At 40.1% G+C, this 26,627-nt stretch overlaps 1 protein-coding gene across 1 annotated transcript; it reads right to left on the minus strand.

Moving 5' to 3' along the window:
• Positions 1-588: 588 nt before the first annotated feature.
• On the minus strand, positions 589-23,412 carry SLC6A14 (solute carrier family 6 member 14). Its single transcript, XM_081792295.1, has 14 exons — positions 23,194-23,412; positions 22,057-22,222; positions 18,156-18,287; positions 16,455-16,616; positions 15,295-15,430; positions 13,693-13,825; positions 11,426-11,566; positions 8,004-8,232; positions 6,498-6,623; positions 5,188-5,306; positions 4,661-4,760; positions 4,292-4,401; positions 1,907-2,074; positions 589-949 (listed from the first exon to the last, which is right to left on the minus strand). Exons 1-14 carry the CDS (start codon positions 23,239-23,241, stop codon positions 803-805), a joined length of 1,917 nt encoding a protein of 638 aa, XP_081648421.1. The 5' UTR covers positions 23,242-23,412; the 3' UTR covers positions 589-802.
• Positions 23,413-26,627: the final 3,215 nt, after the last annotated feature.

A 26,627-nucleotide genomic window follows, 5' to 3' on the forward strand; every position in this document is an offset into this window, starting at 1 on the left:
GGCTGTGAGGCTTAAACCAGTGGTCAGTAATACCTGATCGATGTATGAACCTGCCAATGATCTGTTTTCATTATCTTCTGTAAGGAAACTGGGACATAGGACTTTCTAATTGCCTTCCTTCATTCTTGACAAGTTTGACAGATTTATCTCCTATAAGTATGTAAATAAGTTACCACGTGTACATAGTAACTTACTCAAATAAGACAAACATCATTTTGCTTCATCTCTTAACTATATATTACAATCGTAAGGTCTTAGATTTGATCGAAGCCATTGTATTAAACTACAGTGCTCATATACACAGTCCATTTTTCGCATATATGTATAGCATTTATAGTTAAATAAGGCCTTCAACTTTAATACTTTCTCTTAAATATACTGATTTTATTTTCCCCAGCTTTATGGAAAAGAAAGCTTGTATACTAAGAAAATATAGCAAACAATTTTTTAAAACTTGTATAATAGAAAATATAACAATTTTCTAAATAACCGGCTCAAAATAAAGTCTTCAGCATGTTAGAAAAATATTATGGTAATATTTACAAAAGTGTTATTGTGAAATAGAGACAGCTGCGTATGTGTTATACAGATAGATGATCTAAAAAGAAATATAATAATCACATTGTTAAGTATTAGTAGATTCACATTATATCACATTCCTGCTTAGATGGGAAAACAAGTTTATACTATTATGGACATAGTATGTACATTTTTCTACTCAATTAACATACAAATAAATAAAATTTTCCTTGATTCTAAAGCTATCACTTTACATGACCACGTCTGTTTAAAAAATTAGATCTCATTCTGGTTTTCTACTGCCGCTGACAGTAGGTATTTCATGGCCAGTCTCTTTTTTAGGATCTATCATGTCTTTGTATCTCTCCCCACGATGTCGTTCCAGGTACGGACCCCAGTTAGAAGCTGGTCTACAACAGCTTACAATGCGCTGAAAAGAAAAAAAAAAGGCACGTTTTAGACCATATCAAATATCAAACCATATTTCCTTTGCAGAATATTAAGTTTCCTCGCTAAGCAAAATGACACGGGAACCGCAGAAAAGTCAAAAGCGATCATCAAAATTCTTAATATGGTGTGCTAAGAAAAAATGATACTCAAAGTTAACTAGTTGTGAATAGAATTACATTGACTACAAAACAAAAATAACCGAGCCTACAAGTGATTTTAAAAGGACGTGTATGAGCCCATTACTCCACGTCTTTTCACTGAATTCTCCGACATTGCTGTCCCTCCCTGAGAGTGAGAGTCAGGTGAGGAATTAATCCAGTGTATGCCTGCGAGGTTTCGAGAACCAAAGAAAGGGAACCCCGGGGTCAAACGGTTGATCTGGATGGGCTTGGGAAATTATTTAAAACCTGACTCCTGACATTTGTCCCAGTCATTGTCCTAGTGAGATGTCATAATCAACCCCATCCCCCTGGGCCTCCGTGCAAGAGGGATCACTCAGGGTCTAGATGGGGTTCGAGATCATTTACCAGGCTTTTTCAAGTCTGCACACGCTGTTAGGACATGCGTTATAACCGGACAATGCTTTTAAAGTGAAGATCGTAGATCTAAAGCAAAAAGGTCATGTGCCTTGTGTCATCTTCAGGGACAACTCAGCACAAGTATAAATGGCATAACTTGTGCGTGCCGAACACTCTTCATAGGGCCTGAGGATACAGCAGCAAGCAACATAGGACTCCTCCCTAAAGGAGCTTATAATCTAGTACAAGACACACAGATATATAAATATAAAGCAATGTTATGTACACAGTAGTCAGATGATTGTATCAGGCATAGAAGTAGCCTAAAGGCTCATAATCCCCTCTTACCACCGTATGAGTCATCTTCATGTGGATCATAAGTACTCTATTTAAAGAATAAATGATATAAATGTGCTTACTTGCAAGATAGTTCCTTCAGCTTGAATTATTTTTACGACGGCCATAATTGGAATCCAAATAATGCAGAAAATAATCATACACCAGCCTAGAGCAACTCCCCAGTCAGGGTATGGAATTTTGGCATAATTAGGCCTATGAAATTTCACCAATGACCAGATCAAAATTGCCTGTGAAAATAAAGTACGAACAAACAATGCTAAAGATTAGACTTCATTGCACTAGTGATTTCTGTTGCACTAACTGTGAGGCATTTGATCCCCTTCCTTGGAAATAATCCATCAAAAGCAATCACAATGAAGATACACTCAAGCGACTAAAATAACCCAGTAACCAGCCAGAAGATAATTCTAAATGAACCAATCTAAGTAACTTGCATTTGACTTTGAATAGATTCTTCCAAAACGAGCACCTCCGTATCTGTGCAAAAGGTGCAAATACTTGTGCCACATGTTTTTCAATGCCCAGGAAATATATCAGGCTGAAAGTAAAATAATACCTGAACATTTCTGTCCTTGACCTTTTAACTTTAATTTATAATAGTATGGTTTTATTCTGTGCCATAAGCTAGCCAGCGTATAGGAGAATGTAAAGTACCCTTTAGTGAACAGGCTTTGCTCCCTTGCTTAGCAATTGTTTCTATTATCTCCCACTGCACAGGGCAGTCCTTGCTCCACACCTGAAACACACACGCATTCACACACATTTGGTACATATTTACCAAAGCACACGTCACCTCCAGCCTCTCTGGCAGAAAAGAACAAGCTCAATGTGTGTATGGGCAAAACAGTGAAATCGGAATCTTAACAGTGAAAAGACTGAAGTTGAGGTCAAGTTAAAAAAAAAAAAAAATCTTTAAAAAAATCTAGACATGTTGCCACATTAAATCTAACTCTTTAGAAATCTGTAAAGCAAACAAAACTAAATAAACAAAAGCCAGAGTCACCTCCTAGTTTCTCTAGATTTAGCTGTCTTTGTTTTACTAAAAGCAGTGGAGAAATAGAATGTAAGAATCTTTATCAAATAGATATTCAAGTTTCATATTAAAATTAAATAGATTAATTCCATTCATTTAAGTAATTTAAATGTATTTCCCAGTTGCCATGATTTTTTACATAACTACAAGAGAATGGATGAGGGATCCTGGAGAGTATCCATGACCTTACATGACTTTATACAAAATAGATGGTAATGTATAACCCTTAATATTAATACTTTTGCATTTGAAATTAAATCCCATTGTCAAAGCTGTGTAATCAATGAAAACTAGCTGGCTAAAAAGTATAGTGAGGTCTTCTAAATTGATAAAGGGCTTATTTGATTACGGAGACTTGTCAAATGAGGAAAACAATATTTAGTAGCACAGCCCAAATCGTTTAGCTAGAATATGGGGCGTCTGAAATATTTTGATTCAGTACATCCAGTCCCAAACTGCTCGCTGCTTGAAACTGACCTTATGAAATGTAAATAAATTAAGTAAGTAAGTAAATAAATAAATCTTAACACCCTCTAAAACAAACATAATATTTCAGATGTGAAGCAAATTCTGGATCAAATTATTGAATGCATGAAGACAGTGAGAACCAACAGATGTCCCCTTATGAATTTTTGCCACCTCCCCATCTCTACCAAGACAGTAATCCTCCATCCTGTGAAATGTTTTTGTCAATCAGTCATTTACTGCGCTGAACTGTTCTTTAAAGGTTTCCTGTTTATATGCCGTGTCTGTCCAGTAAGATATCTTTTGCTTTCCCTCGGTTTCTTAAATAGTACCCATTGTTGAATTTAACGTGAACCATTGCCTCTGTTGACAGTGGTGAGTTTCTTTTAGCAATTTCAGCTCGTAAATACCTTCCCATACAGAGAAAAATTATGCATTAAAATCTGAGTGTTGCTTCTTAGCAATTTGTATATTTAGATCGCATTCCTTGAAGACAAGAGCCTGCGTCTTAGCAGAGAGGTTAGGAACATTGTAGATGACTCGGCATATTTTTAGCGAACGAGCAAATGAACCATTTTTACTTATTCTATTGAGAATTTTTAAATATGTAAGATCTGTAAGTCTATAGGAGCCTGTTCTTTTTCTCCAATGGTAAATGTTTAAACCTATAGCCTCAAAAGCAATATTGCAAAGGCGTTTTAATTTAGGCCGCTTGCAGGTGCCAGTCATAAAGCAAAAGTTGGAAGCCATTAATTTATGACATTAGTTTGCTTTATTGTCTCCGATATGAATTATTCTTCAAGTTTATATTAGAAATAAACTTGAAGAATAATTCATATTGTTATATATATGTTATATATATAATTCATGTTATATATATATAACATTTATATAGATAATAATATATATATTATTGATACCAAATTCATGGCATATTAATACTTACAATCAGAAGAAGAGGTGTAATGACAAACCAGCAAGCTCTCCACCAAAGCCAGAATATCCACCTTTTTGCTCCAATCATCATTTCTATATCTTCAATGAATCTGTTCCCACCTTAAAAAAAATTTAAAAAAAAAGTGCGTTCAGCCCTTGCTCACATTTTCTTCCTTTAATCATTGTGGCCCCAAATTATCTTTCTATCTAAACATTTTCCTATACTGCAGCAATGGAGTATACGCTTTTAACTACAAGTTGCTTCATTATCAATTTTCCCAGTTATATTATACTCTACTATTACGGTAAACATAATGAAAAGGAACCAAACTAAATTACTGTAATGAAATGTGTAGGTAATTCTGTAGTTACTGTTTACCGTAAATCCAGATGATTCCTATTATTTCCAGTATAGCCGCAATCAAAATGCCCCATCCAGCACAGAAGTGGTCAATCAGATGAACCCAGTAAATTCCAGCCTACAAAAAGAATACCAAATCCCCTCTAAGTATATTTTAATTATTTTTATGACTGACGAAGTCTTTAAAGTGAATCTATTCATTTGATTTTCACAAATGCTCCTTGGTTTCACCTGTGCTAAGATGTGAAACAAGAACATTTGCAAATGTAAAGACAAATGTGGCTTTAAATATCTCAAAAGGGATATGTGACTTCATTGTAATTGGGGAAGTTGTCCATTATTGGGTCTCCTCCCCTCTTCAAAATATACTGACCATTGAAATTGTGCTTTAATGGGGAAAAAAACTGGGCTAAAACTCAGAAACCCTTGATCCAAGGCAGACTTAGACTTGTCACGGAACATCCTCTTAAACCTTTGTTTCCTCGTGTAGATTATGAAGTACATTCCAACGAATGATTTGTCTGTGTAAAAATACTATAGTATACCTGAGTCACACAGACGAGACCAAGGAGAAACAGCACCAAGCAGCAACCCAAAGTTATAGGAACCCTCATTTTCTTCATCACTTTGGGAAATAAATCTTGGATCGTTGTTGTAATCGTTTCTTCAGAAGGGGAGAAAAATGGCGGGTTAATGTCAACTCACTTGCCGATAATTTTAACCCAAGAATTCCACTTCTATTAATCACATTTACAAATATATGAAGAGAATATACTCTGGGTCCTACTCCCGGCTTTTAAAAATCCATAGTGTCCTTTCTCTTTGCAGTCACCACTTGTTGGTTCTGATAAAAAACCGAACGCGGCCCTCTTCATTTGTTGGTTCTAGTCTGTTTTTTAAGGCTTTTCGTTGGTGGTAACTACAAGGTAACAGATCTCTGGGGCTGAAGTAGTTTGCAAGAGGGTTATGGGGAAGGAAGAATTCTAGAACTTTTAAATAAGGTGAATATTTGAATAAATACCATGGAGACAGAAAGGCCTTCCAGGTTTAAGAAATAAATGGGTTCGTGAAACAATCCTGGCTAAAAATAGAAGGTTGTATGACCGAAAGGATTAAGATGCAGGTTTAAAATGTTCAAGGGCTTTGAAAGTCAACTAGAGAAAGCCAGACTTTATACTGTACAGAGTTGACTATTAAAATATTTTATGTAAGAGTGATACGATGAAGACTGTTCCAGAATTTCTAGCTGTGTACCCTAGGGAAAATCCCCATGTGTACGCAGAGCCATGTGCCAGAGTAATCACTGCAGTAGCGTGCGTGAGTTTTAAAAGTGGAAATAATCCAAATGGCCATCATTATGGGGACAGATTGTGAATTAACTAGATCTACATGAGCACGTGTCAACAAAGGTTCACAATACATGTAAAAAAAACAGCCATCAGGGTGACACGTATGCTATGAGACTTCACGTTTATGTGACAAAATTTTATTTAGGTGTTATTTATGGATACATATGCAGCGTCTACAAACATGGACTGAGTGCCACACATAATCCGTGGTGACAGTTGCTTCTAGGAAGCTTCTGGGAAATGTGAATCGTATTCGGGAGAGAAACACAGGGAGCTTCAATTTCATTTCTGAAGCAAATATAAGGTATTAAACGCCTGTTCCTTTCGGGTGTCTACGGCGTGAGTACTTCGTATTTTTCTGTATTTAAAATTAAGTTAAAAAGAATTTGCAGACTCTAAGAGTAAAAGCTGACGAGGACAACAAGGATAGGAAAAGGATATTTTCAAGCAGGGGAAACATGAGTAAAATATAAGAGGGATATGCTAACCCTGGAAGGATTACTTACCAATGGATGCAAACTGAGAGTCGAGACCCAAAGTCAAAAGCATGAAGAAAAATAATATGGACCAAAATGGCCCACCTGGGAGTTGGGCTAGAGCTTCTGGATAAGCAATGAACGCCAGATCAAAACCTAAGAAAAATGTATGATGTGGAATTTAAATTAGTTGCCAAACAGTTCACATATTTGGACATTTTCAACATAAGATACTAGAAAACTTTCATTTTAATTTGGCAACCCGATCCATGGTATACATTCTTGAGCAACTATTTCATTTCCACTTTTAAAAATATTTGACTTGGTCGTTCAGTCGACGCGATAACGTGAGCACGTGACAAGAATTACGCTCGTGAGAAAAATTTTCTGAGCGGCACATGTCTCACATAAGAAATCTTAACTATTTCAACGATTTTGTTTAGCCAAATTTCGTGTTTTTAAAGATTCGTGAAGAATAACGACGGTCTTACACTCCAGGAATCTAAAGGAAGTCGCCTTAGCCTAGAAAGTCTGAAAGAATTACGCTATCGAGAAAGATAAGTTTATGGAACTACCTTTCTAGTCTTCGGCCGTCTCTCCAAATGTTCACCCGGAATCACTATTTGTAGTGGCATTTTAATTAGTATACGGACACTTGCAAGATTGTATGTAACTAAACTAGAAACTGACTCTTACTTCATATTTGATGTATATTAATTTTAGAGGGGCTTTTAAATTTCTTCCAAGTAGGTGGTACTTAGTTTTAAGTATGTTGAGTTTCTCCAGACTCCCAGAGGACTGGCCTTGCATTCAGGAGAATTAGCTGCGAGCCTGTACTGTGTCACTGTCCGTCCCTCCTCTGGAAGTGAGGAGCTGGACATTAGATTATCCATAAGGTCCCTTCTAGTCCTAACATTCTATTCTCCTGCATTGGCCTCTCCATCAAATGCTGGCCATAAATAAAAATTTAAGGAGGAATTCCTACTACTAAGGACCCTAGAATTCTTTTCCTGAGAATCTCAGCCAGATAATTAAGCATCCCTAGCTAATGGCTTTAAAGTTAGGAAGTTCATTAATCAGGTTCCTTTAAAGCTGGACACTCAAAGTCACTTGGGTTTGTATCTATACGAGATCTGATGTGTCTTAAAAGTTCAGACACAATACTGTCCTTGCACTCATACAGTCCTATATATATGAACACACACATGTATATACACGAAGATAACGCATGTAAAGGCACGCATGATGCCTGATACTTGTAATTGTACAATAAGTAGTTCATGTCAAGGACTAAACAGAATTCAATAAAAATATCTTCTTAAACAACTGTTCCCTAATATAGTCCTGTTTTCTGAGATCATCCGAGAAGTACCACATCATTAAAACAATCAAATTACCTAAGATGAAATGAGAAAGAAAATGCAGCGCCCTAAATCCTGCTTGAGTGCTTTCAGTAAATTGCTATAAAATGTATTGGTGTTTCCTAAATGAGCTGCACTGAATTGATCAAAGTTATTAATATATAGCGTCACATACCTGATTTTACAACTTGAGAGACCTCCTTTCCCGATATATGAGCCATGTGTCCCAATATAGAAAAAATAGCAAATCCGGCGAACACGCTGGTGAGGCAATTTGTCAAACAAACTACAATAGCATCTGAGAAGCAGTTGTTATTGAACTTATTGTAAGATGATAGAGCAACTAAGCCGCCCCAAGCCACCGAAAGGGAGTAAAATATTTGAGTGGCCGCGTCTTTCCAAACCTATAAGAAAAAGCAATTTAGTATTTCAAAACATGCACTTTAAATGTTACACTTCTGTAAAATATGTTTATATATACAAATGAGTGAATATGAGTAGTCAGGAAGTAAACACCAACTACCCACTGCCCAGCTTAAAAAGGAAAAAGTTACCAGTGTTCGAAAGCCTCCAAGCACCCTTTTCTGACATCACCCTTCAACTTCCAGTGGTAACTGCTATCCTGACTTGTTCTCCTTTATATTTTTTAACTAGATAAATGTGTCTACCCAAACAACACGGTATTTAGCGGAGTTTACAGCAAAGTTTTCTTAATGCCTTGGAGACTTGCACAACTTGCCTTTTTTCATTCAGTGTTGTATGAGATTTCTCCATTATCAATTTGAACCAAATGCAATTTCAATTTTGTGAGTCAAAACTGAAAACATATTGACAGATTCATATGGTTTAGTTAAAGGTACATGGTTTTGAACACTTGTAAACATATTTTTAATGTTTATTTTTGAGAGAGAGAGAGAAAGAGAGACAGAGTGCAAGCGGGGGAGGGGCAGAGAGAGAGGGAGACACCGAATCCGAAGCAGGCTCCAGGCTCCGAGCTGTCAGCACAGAGCCCGACACGGGGCTCGAACTCACAGAGTGTGAGATCATGACCTGAGCCGAAGTCGGACGCTTAACCGACTGAGCCACCCAGGTGCCCCTATATAACGTTTTTAAGCCTGTTTGTTCATCGGTAAAATGGAGATGGTGATGAAGATGATGATGATGATGATAAAATAAATCAAAAGAACAAAATATATACAATTATTATTATTGATGTCCTAGGGATGATGTGTGAGAATGTACTAAGATAGTATCTGTAAAGCAATTAGGATGCTCAATGGTAGCTATTATTGTTATTAAGGAAAATAATCATAAATTGATACTTGGTTTCTTTTATGGAAATTAAAAACTCTAATTCCCCCCTTGAAAAGTATGTAATCTATTTCCAATAGGAATAAAAGTGGTTAGGGAGTAAAATATTACTAGGTCTTCAGAATAGAGCTTGATGTTAGATTATTATTATATTATAATTACTTTATAATGGCAGGAAGCCAGTAGAAAGCAAAATGGATGGATGGATGGATGGATGGATGGACGGATGGATAGATGGATGGGTAGACAAGATAAGACAGATAGATGATAGATAGATACATACATAGATAGATAGATACATAGATACATAGATGGTATATAATGGTTATTTCACTTATTCTAACAAAATCATTAGAAACGAAATGCTCATTTCTTAGGCAGCTGTACATTTTAAGAGATGAACAACGTGGTTATGTTGATCTCTCAGCTGCTTTTACTTGACACATTTTGTATGCATATGTGAGTTAAGGGGATCTTAGAAATGAGTGTGGCAGGTCTGGGTTCTATAAAAATGCCAGAGGATATACCATGATGTGTACCTAAGGTTGCAAATAAGAGTGAAGCAAAATTCCAAACATAGTTATAATCTCCATACCTATCAATCTCATAGCTATCTACAAAATTACTGATTTTGGGATTCGAAAACCTTAATTCAAGATGCACCAGCTGGCTGTGTAAACTTAACTAAATGTGACTCTTTCTGGGTTTCAATTTCATCACTATAAAATGAAGGAGTTAGCAAAATCATCACTGAAGACCAGAAGAGTCTTCTAGCTATGGACGTGTATGGTTCTCTGCTCTCCTAAAGACTGCAACAGAGTTCAGATGGCCAAAGAAAAGGAAAAAATATGCATATTTGTGATCCCAGGCTCAGAATACAGATTATGAGAAATAAAAAAAAAATCTAAGAAATAATTCTCGTTACCAGCAAACCCAAAGAAAGAGTGAAGGTACTGTTTGTATGGGGGGGCGAGGAAGAAGGGGGGTTCAATTGTATGTTTCACAAGGAGCTTTAGGTTTAGGTCTGATATTTTAAAGGTAATAGAGACAATGAAACACAGACCAATATGAAATAATCACATACATTTTTCAGGCTTGTAAACGTCTCTTAAAGAATATCAAAGGGGCTTTTCATCGGTGCTCAAAGTTATGAAGCTTAAGGAAAATGGAGGGTCCACTACTTAGGGAAAATGTTGCCATCTATAATAGCACAATGTAACCTAACAGCAGTGATTAAAATCATTGCCAATGTTTAGATAGCAGTTTACCATTTTGAAAGCGCATTAATTAATATTTTATCTTGTCTAACAACCTAACAGAGAGAAAATGATGAGTACCAACTTCCATTTTATTTGTTTCTTATTCATCATCAAAAATGGCCCTTGAGTTGGGAAGATACTAACAAACAAGGTTAAAAGACGTGAGACTCAAGATAAATGAAGAGATAAACAAATGGCCTGCAGACACATCAAGCTACATCTCCAAGACTAAAACAATAAAAGTTCATAATTCTAAAAGCACGTAAGGCCGTTGTGGTTAATTATTGAGGGAAAATTATTTGGGCACAGGAAACCAAAGGCCAGAGACTGACATCTCAATTTTCGAAAAAGGCAAAGGATACATACATTTCCATGACTAAAAACTGATAAATTTGGATTATCAGAAAGATTCTACAACAAATAATTAAATATCCAGATTGGAAGTATTTAGAAAATAGCAAACTGCTGGTACACACAGCCACTCTCCGGCAATGGACGAGAGCTAAAAGAGGGTTTACCCAATTCACATTCATGGCACATGTTTAGGCTTATAACAGCCTTGTTTATGGAATGCTTCGTTCACTTCAAATTTGTGTTGTAACAGCATAATCCATTAGGTACACTTTGATTTTAATTTGGGGATATTAACTTGGAAGACAATTAAAATGCACATTAGACCATTAAACTCGCGGCTGTAATCTTGAAATCTAGTGTATCCAAGAAGTCTCACGGTCCTACTCGGCAACTTGTAGGTAGGCATCTCGCGTGAAATGTTCCCTTTCAGATCAATAGGCCCCAGACCCTTCTGGTCGTACAGAATCAGCTATATGCATCAAATGGCTTTTAAAATCTTACCTCTCAAAATGATGATCTCACTTCCAATAACAAAGCACTTCCTTATGGACGGAAACACTAATAATCTTAACTGCGTACTCTTTTGCCAACCACTCCATTACGACACTCCTATTCAGTGTTTGCTTTTAAGGTTTACCTCCTCGGATAATTTGAAATCCAAATGAAGTCTTACCTCAGCTTCCCGAAGTTTGGTAAAGTTTGACTGTGCTCCAATATAGTATGAAATGCCTTTCGACGCGCCCTCCAGAGTCGCACCTCGAATTAACAGGATGAGTAGGACGACATAGGGGAAAATGGCTGTAAAATATACCACCTACCAAGAAAAACAAGCAGAGGTTAAGAAGTTAGATTTTTCAGCCGTGGTATTGAATTGTATGCAAACAAAGTTATTAGCCAGTCGAGATCAGCAAAATACAGTATCAAAGACTTCGTAAGTTACTAATGAATCTGGCGATAGCCATACCAAAGTTGCCATTGTTTTGTCTTTCTGTTCTCCCCGCTCTCAAATGATCCAGTTTCAAAACACTCCGATGTATGAAGCAATATTTCCTGGGTTCACGTTGTGAATACACGAGACCTCAGCAGTAGCAACTTGGAATCTAGATAGACTGCTTTCCTAAATATGTCTTTTTAAATGTCTGAGGAGACAGAGTATTGCTTCTTGGTAAATTACTACATTGAGATGGGAAGGGAAATGGTTTTAAACCCTGTGATGGGAGAAGGAGAAGGGTTCCCTTCTCCCTTGGGGGTTCCACTCCCCAAGGAGAAGGAACATAATCTCCCACGAGATGGCCAAATCTCATGAAGGCTGATTAGAGCGAATACTGAACCCTTGGTATTATTATCCTTAAAGCCGCCATTAAGAGATTTGATAGCACAGATACAAGTGCGCTGCTCGTAGCCTAGATAACACATGGTTCCAGATGAGCAGATTGCCTCTGAGGCTGGCTTTTCATCAATGTGGATGATTTCTTTGATCCATAGATGTCCTATGTTTGACAATAGGCCCGGGGAGACGATTTAAAGCCAGCCAGAGACCAATAAAAATGAACTGCCTAGGCAAATGGCCTTTCAGGGATTATTTCAATACTAACGTCAAAAAGGAGCCACAGGTTTCCAAAATGTGCAACTGAAACATTATTTTCGAAGGTTTCCACGGACTCTCTGAGGGGCACAGTATTTGCGTGATCTAGTGGCATCTCATTATAATTTTACGTTAACTGAATGTGCTAGATATTCTAGACATAGTCTAGATAGTCTAGATATTCTGGACTCGAGAGAGTCCACAGTTATGCCTGTCCTCCATCTTTAGGAGATTTCGGCCTAGCAGTTACAAACACATAAATATTCACTTCTCTGGGTGCTGCACAACTGTTCATGGAGAAAATTTCACGTTGTTCCCTGAAGTTGCCAAGATGCTCTCTGAAAGTTTAAAACATAAAACCATACAGAGGGACAACACTAATGGTTTTTCAGAAGAGGACAAAAAGAGGGTTCTGAGTCATTCTGGGGAAGCTGTAGAATTTCCTGATGCTAATCCTATCTAACAAGGATCTAGACTTTTCCAAACCCAACACTGCAATACATAATTCCATTCAAGATGCTTATTTATATAATAGGACAGACAATTTAAAAATATATGCCCAAGCCTCAGAATGCTGTCTTGACTAGCAGGGTCCAACTTCTGGGTACAGCTGACCCTTGAACAACACAGGTTTGAACTGCACGGGTCCACTTATATGAGGATTGTTTTCGATAAATCCAGTACCGTGAATGTATTTTCTCTTGCAATTTTCTTAAGAACATTTTCTTTTCTCTAGCTTACTTTATTGTAAGAATACAGTATATAGTATATGTAACAGGGCGCCCAGGTGGCTCAGTCGGTGAAGGGTCCAACTTCAGCTCAGGTCATGATCTCGCCGTTGGTGAGTTCGAGCCCCACGTCGGGCTCTGTGCTGACAGCTCAGAGCCTGGAGCCTGTTTCAGATTCTGCGTCTCCCTCTCTCTGCCCCTCCCCCGCTCACGCTCTGTCTCTCTCTCTCTCTCTCTCTCTCTCTCTCAAAAATAAATGAACATTAAAAATATACACATAACGTACAAAAATAGGTGTTAATTGGCTACGCTATCAGTAAGGCTTCTGGTCAACAATAGTAGGATTTTCAACTGCACGGGGTGGGGGTGTTGGCGCCCCCCACCCCAGACTTGTTCAAGGGTCAGCTGTCATTGTCAGACTCTAGTACTAGTTTTTGCTTGTTTTATTTATACCGATAGCGGGGATCTTATGTATTTTCTTACAGCCAGGCCGCCTCCTTAGAAAGCTTTTCACGCATTTGAATTGTTCCCGTTATAGAAAAAACATGCATTTGATTATGCTTGCCACTGAACTTCAACGAAGTTGGAAAAGAGCTACATCACTATCTAATGTGTTTTCCGAATTACCTTGCCAGAAGACTTGATTCCTTTAAATAGCGCTGCTCCGACTATGAGCCAAGCCAGAAGAAGACAAAGTGCTAAGTACCACACAATTACCCCAGTCTCGTCCATTCCACTTGACCGCTGGAGCGCCACTTTGCTGAAAGCACACAAGTCCTTCTTATGAACACAGAATCGCTGGTCCTGCTACATCGAATTCTGCAACATCCGTCACCCAGGAGGATGTTCCATGAGTATTCTATCTCAATACATCAACGTCATGGGACGTTTTTATCGATACCATTGTAAAGAGGGGCAAACGTAGTGCAATGAAAAGCTAGGCTATGCATGTGAGCGTTAACTGTGGCCGGTGCAGAGTTCCAAACCCTCGAATAAAACATCTACTAGTTCCTGTAGCTATGGTTTCCCCCCTCGTATTTCAAAGCTCCTTTATGTAAAATAATAATAATAATAATAATAACCTTACATCAGGTTATTTCTTTCATTCGTCACCGTATTTTTTCTCCAAGTAAAATGATGAAGAAAACCCCGAAAATTATATTCAATTATTCATCGCGCTTTTAGTTAGCATCAAACCTAGACTGGTCCCCATTTGTATGCCTTTTTCAAAGGCTTTCTGTAACATTCAATGATTTCTGTTAGAGACGTGCGTGGATCTAGGATTTTAATTCTTTGCTTTATGTTTGGGAACATTTTAAGATCCAAATTTTAAAAGGGCCACAGAGCATTAACACATCGGTGAGGAAGAACTCATTACAGCATTATTCAAGGAAGTTTGGTAAGGGTCAAAGGTAGGTAGAAGTAAGGAGAGTAAGAAGAGATCATTTAAAATTAATACAAGTAAATATATATATATATATGTACATATATATATTTCTCTATAATATATACATAACATATATATAATAATATATATAATCTCACATATCTATTTTTACCATGTAATGACAATTATAAGTAAAATAGACAATGAAGAATTTCAGCCTTAAATAAATAGCAATTTTACTCCAAATATTACTCATCACCCAGCTGTTTATTATTAGAATTTGCTCATTGTAGTCCAAAATGTGAGTATTTTTTTCTTCAAAGCAATGCCCTAACTTAGACCTAAAAAGCAATGAATAAACCATTGCTGACAGTATTCTGCTCATTTAATAAGGAATTTTTAAATGACCATTTATTGACTATGAGCTGATTTTGCAGGTTACTACTACTCACACAGGCTGGGTAAGCATTTGAGTCAAATGCAGCATAATTTGTTCTGATTCCCCTTTTTGTCCTACTAACACGAGGTAAGGAAAGAGCTGATCACTATTTTACTGTTATTTACAAAAATTTTACGTCACCTCTGTTTAAGAAGCAGATCGTCTGGGGCACCTGGGTGACCCAGTCGGTTAAGCGTCTGGCCCTTGGTTTTGGCTCAGGTCACCGTCTCACGGTCTGCAAGTTCAAGCCCCGCGTCGGTCTCTAAGCTGGCGGCACGGAGCCTGCTTGGGATTCTCTCTCCCTCTCTCTCCGCCCCTCCCCTGCTCATGCTCACTCTCTCTCTCTCTCTCAAAATAAATCAACACTGAAAAAAAAAAAAAGCAGATCGTCTAACATACTTACTTCCAATATTGTTCACTGGGAAGCTGTCCTGGCTGATAAGCCTCACTTCCATTGATGCAGGTCACATTGTGGGTGCTTAACCAGCTTTTATTTACTCGGATGATGTCCCCCATCATACTCACATTACAATGAGTAACTAAAAATTATAAAGAAGAGCACACACAGACACACGTACTTAGTTTTAGAAAAGTATTTTCCTGGAAAAAAAAAGTATGAATGGTAAAGTAAACTGTTTAGATTGTTACTTGGTGAGGGCAGAGGAGAAATCTTACAAATGGAATAAACCCTGAGTGCTCGGCATCTTAAGTCTTCTCTAATACTAAGCTTGGGGTGAGTATGAAAATGTCTGCCCCTTTACTAGGATTGTGTTTATAGTAATAACTGCCATAAAGTAACAATCATTTCAGATGGGATTTAGTGCTCTAAGGAATTTTTAGGATGTAGACTTATTGAACCTATATAGATAAGTGATACCTTTAAATGGCTAAGAAGCATGAAAGCTTTATCACTTTATTCTTTGATAGACATAGGCAATCCCAGTATAATAGCCTACAGTCTCAATATCACGTGATCCCAAAGACCAGCAACATTCGATGGAGACGACGGACATTCTCCAGCTGCTGAAACACAATACAAATCTTGGTTTGCGAGCAGCACTCGTTCCGGAAACATGCTTGTAATCCCAAGCACTCGTATACCAGAGCGAATTTCGAGAACCGTTGGCTCAGTTGCGATCACGTGACACTCGGTGCCACGTACAACTCATATGGCAAGACGTGGCTCGTTTATCAAGTTAAAACTTATCGGAAATGTTTGCTCGTCTTGTGGAACGCCCGCAGGACAAGTTACTCGCAATCCAAGGCTTCACTATAGAGCTATCATGGGTAGAACTTTTCTCTCCCACTTTCTCATTTTCTTCCTTCTCTCCTGCCTACTCCAAATGATGGCTTAGTTTTTACTGGCTGCCCTCAGAAATGAACGGATTGCACCAATCAATTTTCAAGTTATCCAGGCTTTATTCTGCTTTCATCAATAACCCATGGCTCACTTTGAATTGCACCTAAATTGGTTAGAAAATAATGTAACCCTTTAAGCTTATTAGAAAATATAGAAGAACAACGCTCAGTTCACAAATTTTTTAAAAAATAAATGTAGCTTACCTATAGGCGACCTGCTACAGTTATCATCTGCCCAAACCGAACAATTTTTCCATGGTAGCTCACTTTGAAAAGAAGCAAACATGTAGAAAAGACTATAGGCAATGATGACATTGTAATAGATTGTCACAAAAATGGATATCAGGACCATCGTAATTCCCACACCTGGAAAAGAGAACAATTAAAATTTTTTAAAAAAGTGAAATTTCTTTTGCTAATTCGTTAAGAAAACTGCATCTCAATGTCCCCAAATCTATTTTATTTATTTTATTTTATTTTATATATTTTTTTAACGTTTATTCATTTTTGAGAGACAGAGAGAGACAGAGCATGGCGGGGACGGGGCAGAGAGGGGGAGACACAGAATCTGAAACAGGCTCCAGCCTCTGAGCTGTCAGCACAGAGCCCGATGCAGGACTCAAACTCACAGACCTCGAGATCATGACCTGAGCTGAAGTCAGACACTCAACCAACTGAGCCACCCAGGCGCCCCTCCCCAAATCTATTTTAAAATGAGAAGGCTGGTTCAGACATTTTCTTTGCCTTTCCTTGTTTTGAGCAGGAGGGGGGAGGCAGTCTACTGTCTAAATAGCTTTCTTCTCAAATTTAAAATTATGTTGGTGATTGGCTTTCTCAGACCGGTTTTTCAGTTAATTAGAAAATGGTACTAAGATCAAGGGCAGAACCTCTATTCATCCATCAAGTTCACATGAGCAATCACCCATGGCCATGACTCTCTTATTCAGTCAGAAAATTCTTGTCACGGTGGGTCCTATTCTTAAAAACAAACAGAGGCACCTGGGCGGCTGGGTTAAGCATCTGACTGTTGATTTCAGCTCAGGTCATGATCTCACGGTTCGTGGGTTCAAGCCCCACATCGGGCTCTGGGCTGACAGCGTGGAGCCTGCTTGGGATTCTGTCTCCCTGTCTCTCCACCCCTCCCCTGCTCATTCTCTTTCTCTCAAAAATAAATAAATAAATAAACATTCAAAACCAACCAACAAACACTATTTTAACAAGTGGAAGACAAAGCCTCCGAACCAATGCACAGGATTTCTCCAAGTACATGTAAAGAACATTCAACAACTCCGTACCCATCTGAATTTAAACTTCCGAAGTTTCTTGAACTCTCCGGTGTCAAACTGCCGTGTAACATTGAATAGAACTCGAACGCTCAAGACTAGCTTCTGGGTGGCTTCCTCAATATTCCAGCACAACTGTTCTATGCACCTCACTATCAATTTATTTTTGACGCTGCATTGAGGCTTTTGCAAATAGTTTGCAGCAATTGAAACTAATCTTCAGGCAGGAGGGCTGTTTGATGCTAAATGACAATCGAGGCACTTTGAAAAACTTCCCGGGAAGTTAATACGCAACACGACTACAATTGTGTGCCAGAGGAATTTAAAAGGTGAAAATAGGAGAATAATGACACCCTTAAACACCCTCTAGCATCCTCCCCACCGCCCCCCCCCCCCCGCCCCTCCCGGTCCCTTCCATACCGTCAGCCCGAGAGAAACAGAACTCCAAATTAACATTTGGTCTGTAAATTCTATGCTGGCAAACGTTCAGAGGAAAAATAACGGATGCCTCTTTTGCCTTTCCCATGTCCAAATTGGAAACATTTTAACGCCACATAGTGGGGACGGCTCTATACGCCAAATAGGCCAATAAGCACCATAGGGAAAACGTTGTGATACCAACCTTGAAACAATGGAAGAATCCTCCAAACTGAAACTGGACCTAAGCTAGCAAATTGTCCCAGTGAACACTCCAGAAAGAACAAGGGTAAACCAGCCAGCGCGAGCATGATCGCATAAGGTATCAAGAAGGCACCTGAAACATGCAAAATAGAACCAAAGCGCCATTATGTCACGAAAACCTCGATGACCGTTTGACAAACAACATAACACTCTGAAAGCATTCTGATACAGTGGGTCCTGTATCGGTCCTGACGGGGTTTAGTCCCCAGATTTACTACTCTCTGTGAGAGAGTAGTTGATGCTCTAAACCTTGACCTCCTCATCTGCGAAATGGGAGTCTAGTGTTACCTAAAGACGCTGCTGGGGTCATTAAAAACAATAGCCTAAAGGGGCGCCTGGGTGGCTCAGGGGGTTGAGCATCTGCACCTCTTGATTTCTGCTCAGGTCATGATGTCACTGCTGGGGATCAAGCCCCTCTGCCCCTCCCCCCCCTCCCCCAGCTTGCTCTCTCTCTCTTTCTCCCTGTCTCTAAAAATAAAAATAAATAAAAATAAAAAACTATAGCCTATAAAAAGCGATCCAGAGGAGGTGAATGATCACAGGCTTTGGAGCCAGATACACCTTGGTTTATACCCTGATTCCACCATGTGCTAGTTATGAGACCTGGGGCAATTTACCTAACCTCCGGACCTTGGGTTCCTCATATATGGGGAGGACAAGAATAACTCATCAGTATGTGGCAAGGGTTCGATTACAGAGCCTATGTGAAAACACTTGGCAAGATGGCACACACATCGTAGATGTTCAAAGTTAGTTTCCCTCCTTTGTCCTTTCTAAATAAGTAGTCTATTTTTTTTTTTAAGACTTCGGGTACAAATGCTAAATGTGTTTTAGAGCAGAAGTGTTTGCAACTAAGGATATTATTCCCCAGAGAGTCGTAAGAGTCTTTCCTCAATAAGAAATGTCCTGTTTTTGGTAAAAGATTCTGAAGGTTTGAGGTCTACTCATAGTTAACTTTTCTATTTTATTCTTATTTCTTTTAATGTTCATTCATTTTCGAGGGAGGGAGAGAGAGAGAGAGAAAATGAGCAGGGGAGGGCCAGAGAGAGGGGGACAGAGGATCAGAAGCAGGCTCAGAACTGTCAGCACGGAGCCCGACGTGGGGCTCGAACAGACAAACTGTGGGATCATGAACTGAGCCAAAGTTGGATGCTCAACCGACTGAGCCACCCAGACGCCCCAACTTTTTTATTTTATACAGACTAAATCTCCTACCGTTAGAGTATCCAGATCCTTTTTGGCACTGTAAGTTAAAACTTTTATTATTTTAGGGGCGCCTGGGTGGCTCAGTCGGTTGAGCGTCCGACTTCGGCTCAGGTCATGATCTCACGCTCCGTGAGCTCGAGCCCCACGTCAGGCTCTGTGCGGACAGCTCAGAGCCTGGAGCCTGCTTCGGATTCTGTGTCTCCCTCTCTCTCTGACCCTCCCCCGTCCATGCTCTGTCTCTCTGTCTCAAAAATAAATAAACATTAAAAAAATTTTTTTAAATAAATAAAATAAAACTTTTATTATTTTACTTTTATTCTGCCCACACCTGGGGCATAATATTGCTCATTTGAACGTTTGCCAGATTGTAGGCTGAAGCAGGGACAAAGTATTAAATTTATTGATCAAGCACTCTAGAAGTCTTAACAAAGTTTAGTAAGAAAACATGGGGATCAGTGAATAAAAAAATGGGTTTTTGAATTATGTACGTTTCATGCACCCATGTTACACTGTTTTCCTCATGTATCTTTCATATTATGATATTGTAACATCATACCTGGGGATTACATTTTCCCAACCCTCAAAATTTATTCTATTAAAAGTAATGAGACAATAAAATACTTGTTATGTACAAGTCACTAGTCACTAGAACATAGAGACAAATATGTTTTTATAGATGTTGCAATGCACGTGGCATCATTACTATGACTAATAGAAGTTTAAGTCCCACCAATGATAAATATAAAGAGAAGGAATACAAAATATCCCTGTCCAAATACAATAATAAGGTAAATTTTACTAGCCCATTATATTTTTTTCAAAAAAAAAAAAGGATTATTTTCCTCAGTGGTATATATAGCTTTTTACTTATTATATTATTTTTTTTATTAATAACAACCACAACTGGTAGATTATGAATAAAATACAGTGGCCACAAATTGTTAACGCTGCTGACCTAGACCCTAAGGTCGTATGATACCTCTTTTTCATAAACTGGTAAGAAGAATCTACAGATGACAATGAGTCGAGATTTTAGCAATGGTTTTCCAAACCTGACCATATGTAAAACTCTGATCATTAATCCTTGACAAATCTGAATTTCCTGTTCCTCTCCTACCCTTGGACAGAAGAGCAAAAAAGCAGTCGAAAGAGCCTAGATCCCCGTTACCCAAATGATACGATCTTTAAAAACTGAGAGCTGATGTGATATATTAATATTTGGAGGAAATGAGGGCGAAGAAGATAGGATATACACTAATAGCATTTGGGGGCCTACGTTTAAAACTCTCTATTTGACCTTGTTTAACATAGTTCCTGGAAATGCATGGCAACTACTGGGCCTATGTATGATGTCAAGTCACAGGGAATTTCTGAACCTGAACACCAGAGGCTAGACAGGAGTCTGTACGCTCTTCACTACGCATGACCTGAGGACTTAGACACCAAAATGATTGTATTCCTAACTCATTTTCAAGTTCAAACTTAGACCAAGCCCGTGACTCAACAACGTAGGCTCCGGAGAGGGGAGTTTATGCCACCAACACTTGAAGTGTTTGATAAACAGACCTTGCTTCTTGAGGCTCCAAAGGCCCATATGAATGTTCTAATGCAACCAATTAACAAGGAATATGAGATTGAAACATCACCACACAAAATCCTATTATACCAAGAAAAATAATTATAGTGGCACAGTTTCACTGGTTCCCAATTATGAAATCTAAGGGCATGGAACCTCTACACTTCTAATAGAACCTGTAATTACAAGTAAATAAAATATGGTGTAAGTGAAAAGTTGTTTCGACATTACTAGAGAATTGTGCAATTCATTTTGTTTCCCTCTGTGTGTCACCTCAGAGTTATTTTATTCTCTCGGTTCTAATTGAGTCTTCCCTAATGATCTATAGGTATAAACAGTATCATTTGGCAGAAATTGAACATCTGGTCTTGAACTAAATTCTCATCGCATTTTGGAAGGATCTTCTACATGGCCCATCCAGTCTGGAATACATGTAACTGAATATTGCAGCTTAAAATACTAAACCTTTATTTTATTTTATTTTTTTAATTTTTTTTAATGTTTTATTTTATTTTTGAGACAGAGAGAGAGACAGAGCATGAACGGGGGAGGGTCAGAGAGAGGGAGACACAGAATCTGAAACAGGCTCCAGGCTCCGAGCTGTCAGCACAGAGCCCGACGCGGGGCTCGAACTCACGGACCGTGAGATCATGACCTGAGCTGAAGTCGGCCGCTTCACTGACTGAGCCACCCAGGCGCCCCTAAACCTTTATTTTTTAACCAACTCCTTCCACACTCGTGTTTCCAGAACGGAATGCCTTACGCTATTCCAGCAGTGTATTTGAACTTCGCTTTAGAATGAGAATTCCCCGCCTTTCGTCTAGATTCAGCCTTACATTAAGCCAAACACATTTAAATCAGAAACTCAGAAGTTGCCACCTGCCCAACTTGAGCTAGCAACTCGTAGTCTGATGATGAATGAAGTATGCTTATTCCCCATCTTCCCACTAACTCAAACTATCACCTGCCTTTCCTCAGTTCTCAAAATAGCCTCAGAGGCCACACAGCACCCCATTTAAACTAGAAGGGAAAGAAGTTGGGGGGTGGGGGTGAGAAATACCTCCGCCATTGTTGTAGGTCAAATAGGGGAATCTCCACACATTTCCCAGGCCCACTGCATATCCAACCATAGATAGAAGATAATCCGATTTTTTGGACCAGTTACCACGGTCCTGATTCTCGTCATTTTCAGCAACATGGAAATTCTCAGATGAAGCTGTCACTTTCTGGTAGAAGAGACGATATCAAGAGTTTGTCTTTATGCTATTAAAAGTCCACAGAAGCATAATTACACACACACACACACACACACACACACACACACACTCAAAGACAGACAGACAGACAGACAGGATGAACCCAGAAAGCCATAGCCGAGGGAAACACTTTTCAAAGATTGAGGACATTTCTGCTAATGGCTGTTTTTACTTTACAACATTTACCTCTTAAAATGAAAAAAAAAAAAAAAAAAAAAAACCTCTTTAGGTGGAGATGTTTACTCCTTTTGGGGGTAAGATCATCCAAGTGTTGATGGAAAGGTTACACGGGGTACCCAGCATGAAGGGCAAAAGAAGGTGGACGAATGAATAAGGTTTCAAATACAAAAGCCTTAAAGATGAATTAGGTAAAATGAACACCCTGGAGATTGTATGGGATCTTTGAGAAGAAGGATCCAATTTAGCTTCCACTAAAACAGACAAACGAAAAGAATTTACAGACTCTCTTTCCCATGAGCTGATAGTTTGGGATGTTTGGAGTTAAGGGAAGTTTAACTTCTCTCCTTGCCTTAGAGAGTAAAATCAGTGCTTTTCTGAAAGCCACAGTATAATATTCCTAGACAAATTCTCCCAACCTGTTAGCTGCTCTAGGGTATAGAAGTTTCCTCAGGTCAGATAAGGACAGTGCATTTCCTCATTTCCCTCCAGCATATGGACACAGTCCGGAGAGGGACAGAAAACAGGATTCTGTGGGCGTGCCCAAAGCACAGGTTGAGGTGATCCTAAGTCTTCTGGCGACCCCAGTAAGACCTGTTCTATTTTTCCCGTACTCTATGGGGACATCTCAGGCACACTTGAAGGCAGCTGAAGAGAAACGTGGAGAATAAGGAACAGCCACAGACGGCAAATACAGGGACTGCTGCCCCTGAAGTTTTTCCTTCCCCGGCCCCCCACACCTCCCGCCGCTTCCAGACTCCTACCTCCTTCCCTCTGCACTTGAAGAAGCTCGGGCACTTCAACTTGTCCATGGTTGACTCACTCCCTCTGCTCGCTCCACCTCGTCTCGCAGTGCGGCTGAGCTTGACTGCTGACAGGTGCACACTCCCCCGTTGCTACCTGCCTGAGCGAGCCACCTTGCCCAGGGGTGGGACCATTTATGGAGGGAGCTCTCCCCTCCCCTTTCAGGGCGCCCTGTCGTGTCAATTACCGGAAGGGACCAAAGTGAGGCTCTGGTTTTTCCCCAGGTAAGCTGGCGTGTAGCAATCCCCTGCCCTGGCCCGGGGAAAGGGCTGGGCTGTGAGCGAGCGGCGGAGCAGGGAGCAGCCTGAGCCCAAGTGACTGACAGCCTTTGACTCAGAGCCCAGCAGGTGCCTTCGCAATCTCACCTCCTTTCCCAGGTTCCCTGCTTCCTCCTAGCCTCCTCTCTTAGTCTGGTCTCTGTCCCGATGCCACATGCTGATCTCCACTGGCGTGCGGGGGTGGGGGTAGAGAAGGGGAAGAAGGACACCGTCTGGGGGCCCATTCTGTTCCCCAAGATTCTTCTGAACAGACCATATCGTCCTGGGCCCTGGGATTTCTTAAAGTTTTCCCCTCACTAGAAAGCACTTGATCTCCTGGGGCAAACGCTGCTCCCGGAGGCAAAGGCTCCTGAATCGGGCACCTTGAAAAGCAGCCACCTGAGATAAGATTACTCAGCTGGCTCTGCCTGAAAAGAGCAACCTGGAGCCGAAGTCTCGGGGACCTTTCTCAGCCTTCGGGACAGCGTTGCCCTTTACAGGGATGGCTTTGTGTAGTATTTCAAAGAGGCCAAACAAAAACAAATTATCGAGCGGGTTTCTGGGAAATTCTAGCCCCAACAAAGGACTCCACTCTGCAAGAGTAGGGCCTTAGAGAGTAAACTATGAGAAAGCATCCCAGCTTGGCCAGGGGGGAAAAGAATTATCATAGTGCTGTTTACCAGCGTGGCACCTCGTCATCAAAACGCGTAGAGTATTTAATCGGACTCGGGTTACAAGATGGTGGCAGTTGCATGGAACAGTGTGAATCGGTGCCCTCCGAGGAACCAGCAGAGGGTCAGATTCTGTACGGTGTGTGCGGCTCCTTTGTTCCTTGTCCTCCGTTGACCGACATGGATTTCCCATTTGCAGCAGAAATATACCCTGAGGAATCTGGGCAGGTAAAGCAGAGGAAAGTTCACGAGGGAAGCGAGAAGGTAGTAATGAGAAGCCATCAATGAATTCCACCTGACTTTGTCTTGAACGTGGCACAGGCTGGTGTGTGTGTGTGTGTGTGTGTGTGTGTGTGTGTGCACGCGCGCGCACGCGTGTGCGCACACCTATTAGTATTATATACTACCTATTATATGCACGCTACCAGGTGTGACCTAAAGGCTAAAATGAAGGGATTATTCTCCCGTCTCAGATATAGAAGAGAGGAGAGGAAAAGGGACATATAACCCTCTCTGTAAAAGGATGAACTGAAAGGCAAATCTAATAGCATTTCCCAAACGATCAACATCTCGTAGAAATTAAAGGCACCCAGCAAGGGACAATGAAACAGATGGCGACTGTGGGAAGAGAAGGAGAATAGGAGTCTTAAGGATAGATACATTATGGGGATATCGAGGCAGGAGTAGGGGGGGATGCAGAGGAAGTAGCCCCCAATTCTCCCTGCCTCTTATGCAGTAGAGGAGCTTCTAACGACAGTTTAGAGCATCAAGGCATAAACTTTAAAATAGAAGGTATTTAAAAAAAGGGGGGGGCGACTGGGTGGCTCAGATTCTGTCTCGATCTCTCTCTCTCTGTCCCTCCCCCACTAGCTCTCTCTCTCTCTCTCTCAAAAATAAATAAACATTACAATAAAATAAAATAAAATAAAATAAAATAAAATAAAATAAAATAAAGTATTTTAGGGACGCCTAGGGGCTCAATTGGTTAAGCGGCCGACTTCGGCTCAGGTCATGATCTCAAGGTTCGTGAGTTCAAGCCCTGCGTGGGCTTTGTGCTGACAGCTCAGAGCCTGGAACCTGCTTCGGATTCTGTGTCTCCCTCTCTCTCTGCCCCTAACCCACTCATGCTCTCTCTCTCTCTCTCTCTCTCACACACACACACACACACACACACACACACAAATAAATAAAACAAACATTACAAAAATAAAAAAGAAGGTATTTTGGAGAATGTATCGTTTGTTTTTTGTTTGTTTGTTTGGGGGAAATGTTTCCATTGTCGTGCAACTCTTGCCATCCACCGCCCCAGACTCTTAAGCTTGTGTGTCCTTTCCTGTGCGTGCGCATACATGTTGTTTCACACCTCTGTGCCTTTGCTCATGCTACTTCTCCTTCTGGAAATTCCCGCCCTCCTCATTTGGCTAACTACTACTCATCCTTTGAGACTCTGCTTAGATGTCACTTCCTCCAGATCTTTCCACAATGGTTGCACCTCTGTTACGGCGGACCGGGTTTGGGTGCCTCTCGGTAGGCCTACGCTACCTACCATATACTCTATTTACGCTGTGTGGAATTATTTGCCTACAGCCTTTGCGACTGCCACTTCTCTGAGGAAGGTCAAAGAACCTGTCTTAATCATCCCTCTATTCCCAACACCTAGCACAAAACCTGACACAGACAGGCAACTCAGTAAATGCTTATTAGAACATTTGACTCAGGGAGGCCACGGAATAACTCCGTGGCCAAAAAAAAAAAAAAAAGGGAAAGGACAACTGGTCCACAACCCATCCCCGAGAGAGCGTGAAATATCAGGACTGCACTTCCTTTTCTTTGGGTTCTGCTTTATGAACCGATAAATTGTGTTTACGATTTTTTTTTATTCGAGCATTCACGGGAGAACATGGAAAGACTCTGTTCATTGATAGGATAATAAGAAAGAGGGTTGGAGAGAGAAAGTGTGGCCATTTATGTGCCTTGAGATCTAGGCCAAAGCCATGATCTAGTAGGCAATAGTAAAGTGATTGTGAACTTGCAGATGACACATGGTACGCTCTACTTTAGTTGTGCAAAACACCTCAAAATTATACTTAACTATCTCCATGCACCGAGGTGTGCGATGCTGGACTTGTAACTGTGGGTCATCTCTTCCAAGGATACGTGGATTACGTGGCCACGAATCCGCTTAGCTTTAAAAAAAGAAAAACAGCATTGACAGCCATTTTTTTAAAATTTTTTTTAACTTTCATTTATTTTTGGGAGACAGAGACAGACAGAGCACAAGCAGGGGAGGGCCAGAGAGAGGGGGAAACACCGAATCCGAAGCAGGCTCCAGGCTCCGAGCTGTCAGCACAGAGCCCGACGCGGGGCTTGAACCCACGGACCCTGAGATCATGACCTGAGCTGAAGTCAGGCGCTCAACTGACTGAACTGCCCAGGCGCCCCGAGAGCAATGTAAAGATTTATTTA

This window comes from Panthera onca, chromosome X (assembly GCF_046562875.1).
Source record: "Panthera onca isolate mPanOnc1 chromosome X, mPanOnc1 haplotype 2, whole genome shotgun sequence".
Taxonomy (NCBI): Eukaryota; Metazoa; Chordata; class Mammalia; order Carnivora; family Felidae; genus Panthera; species Panthera onca.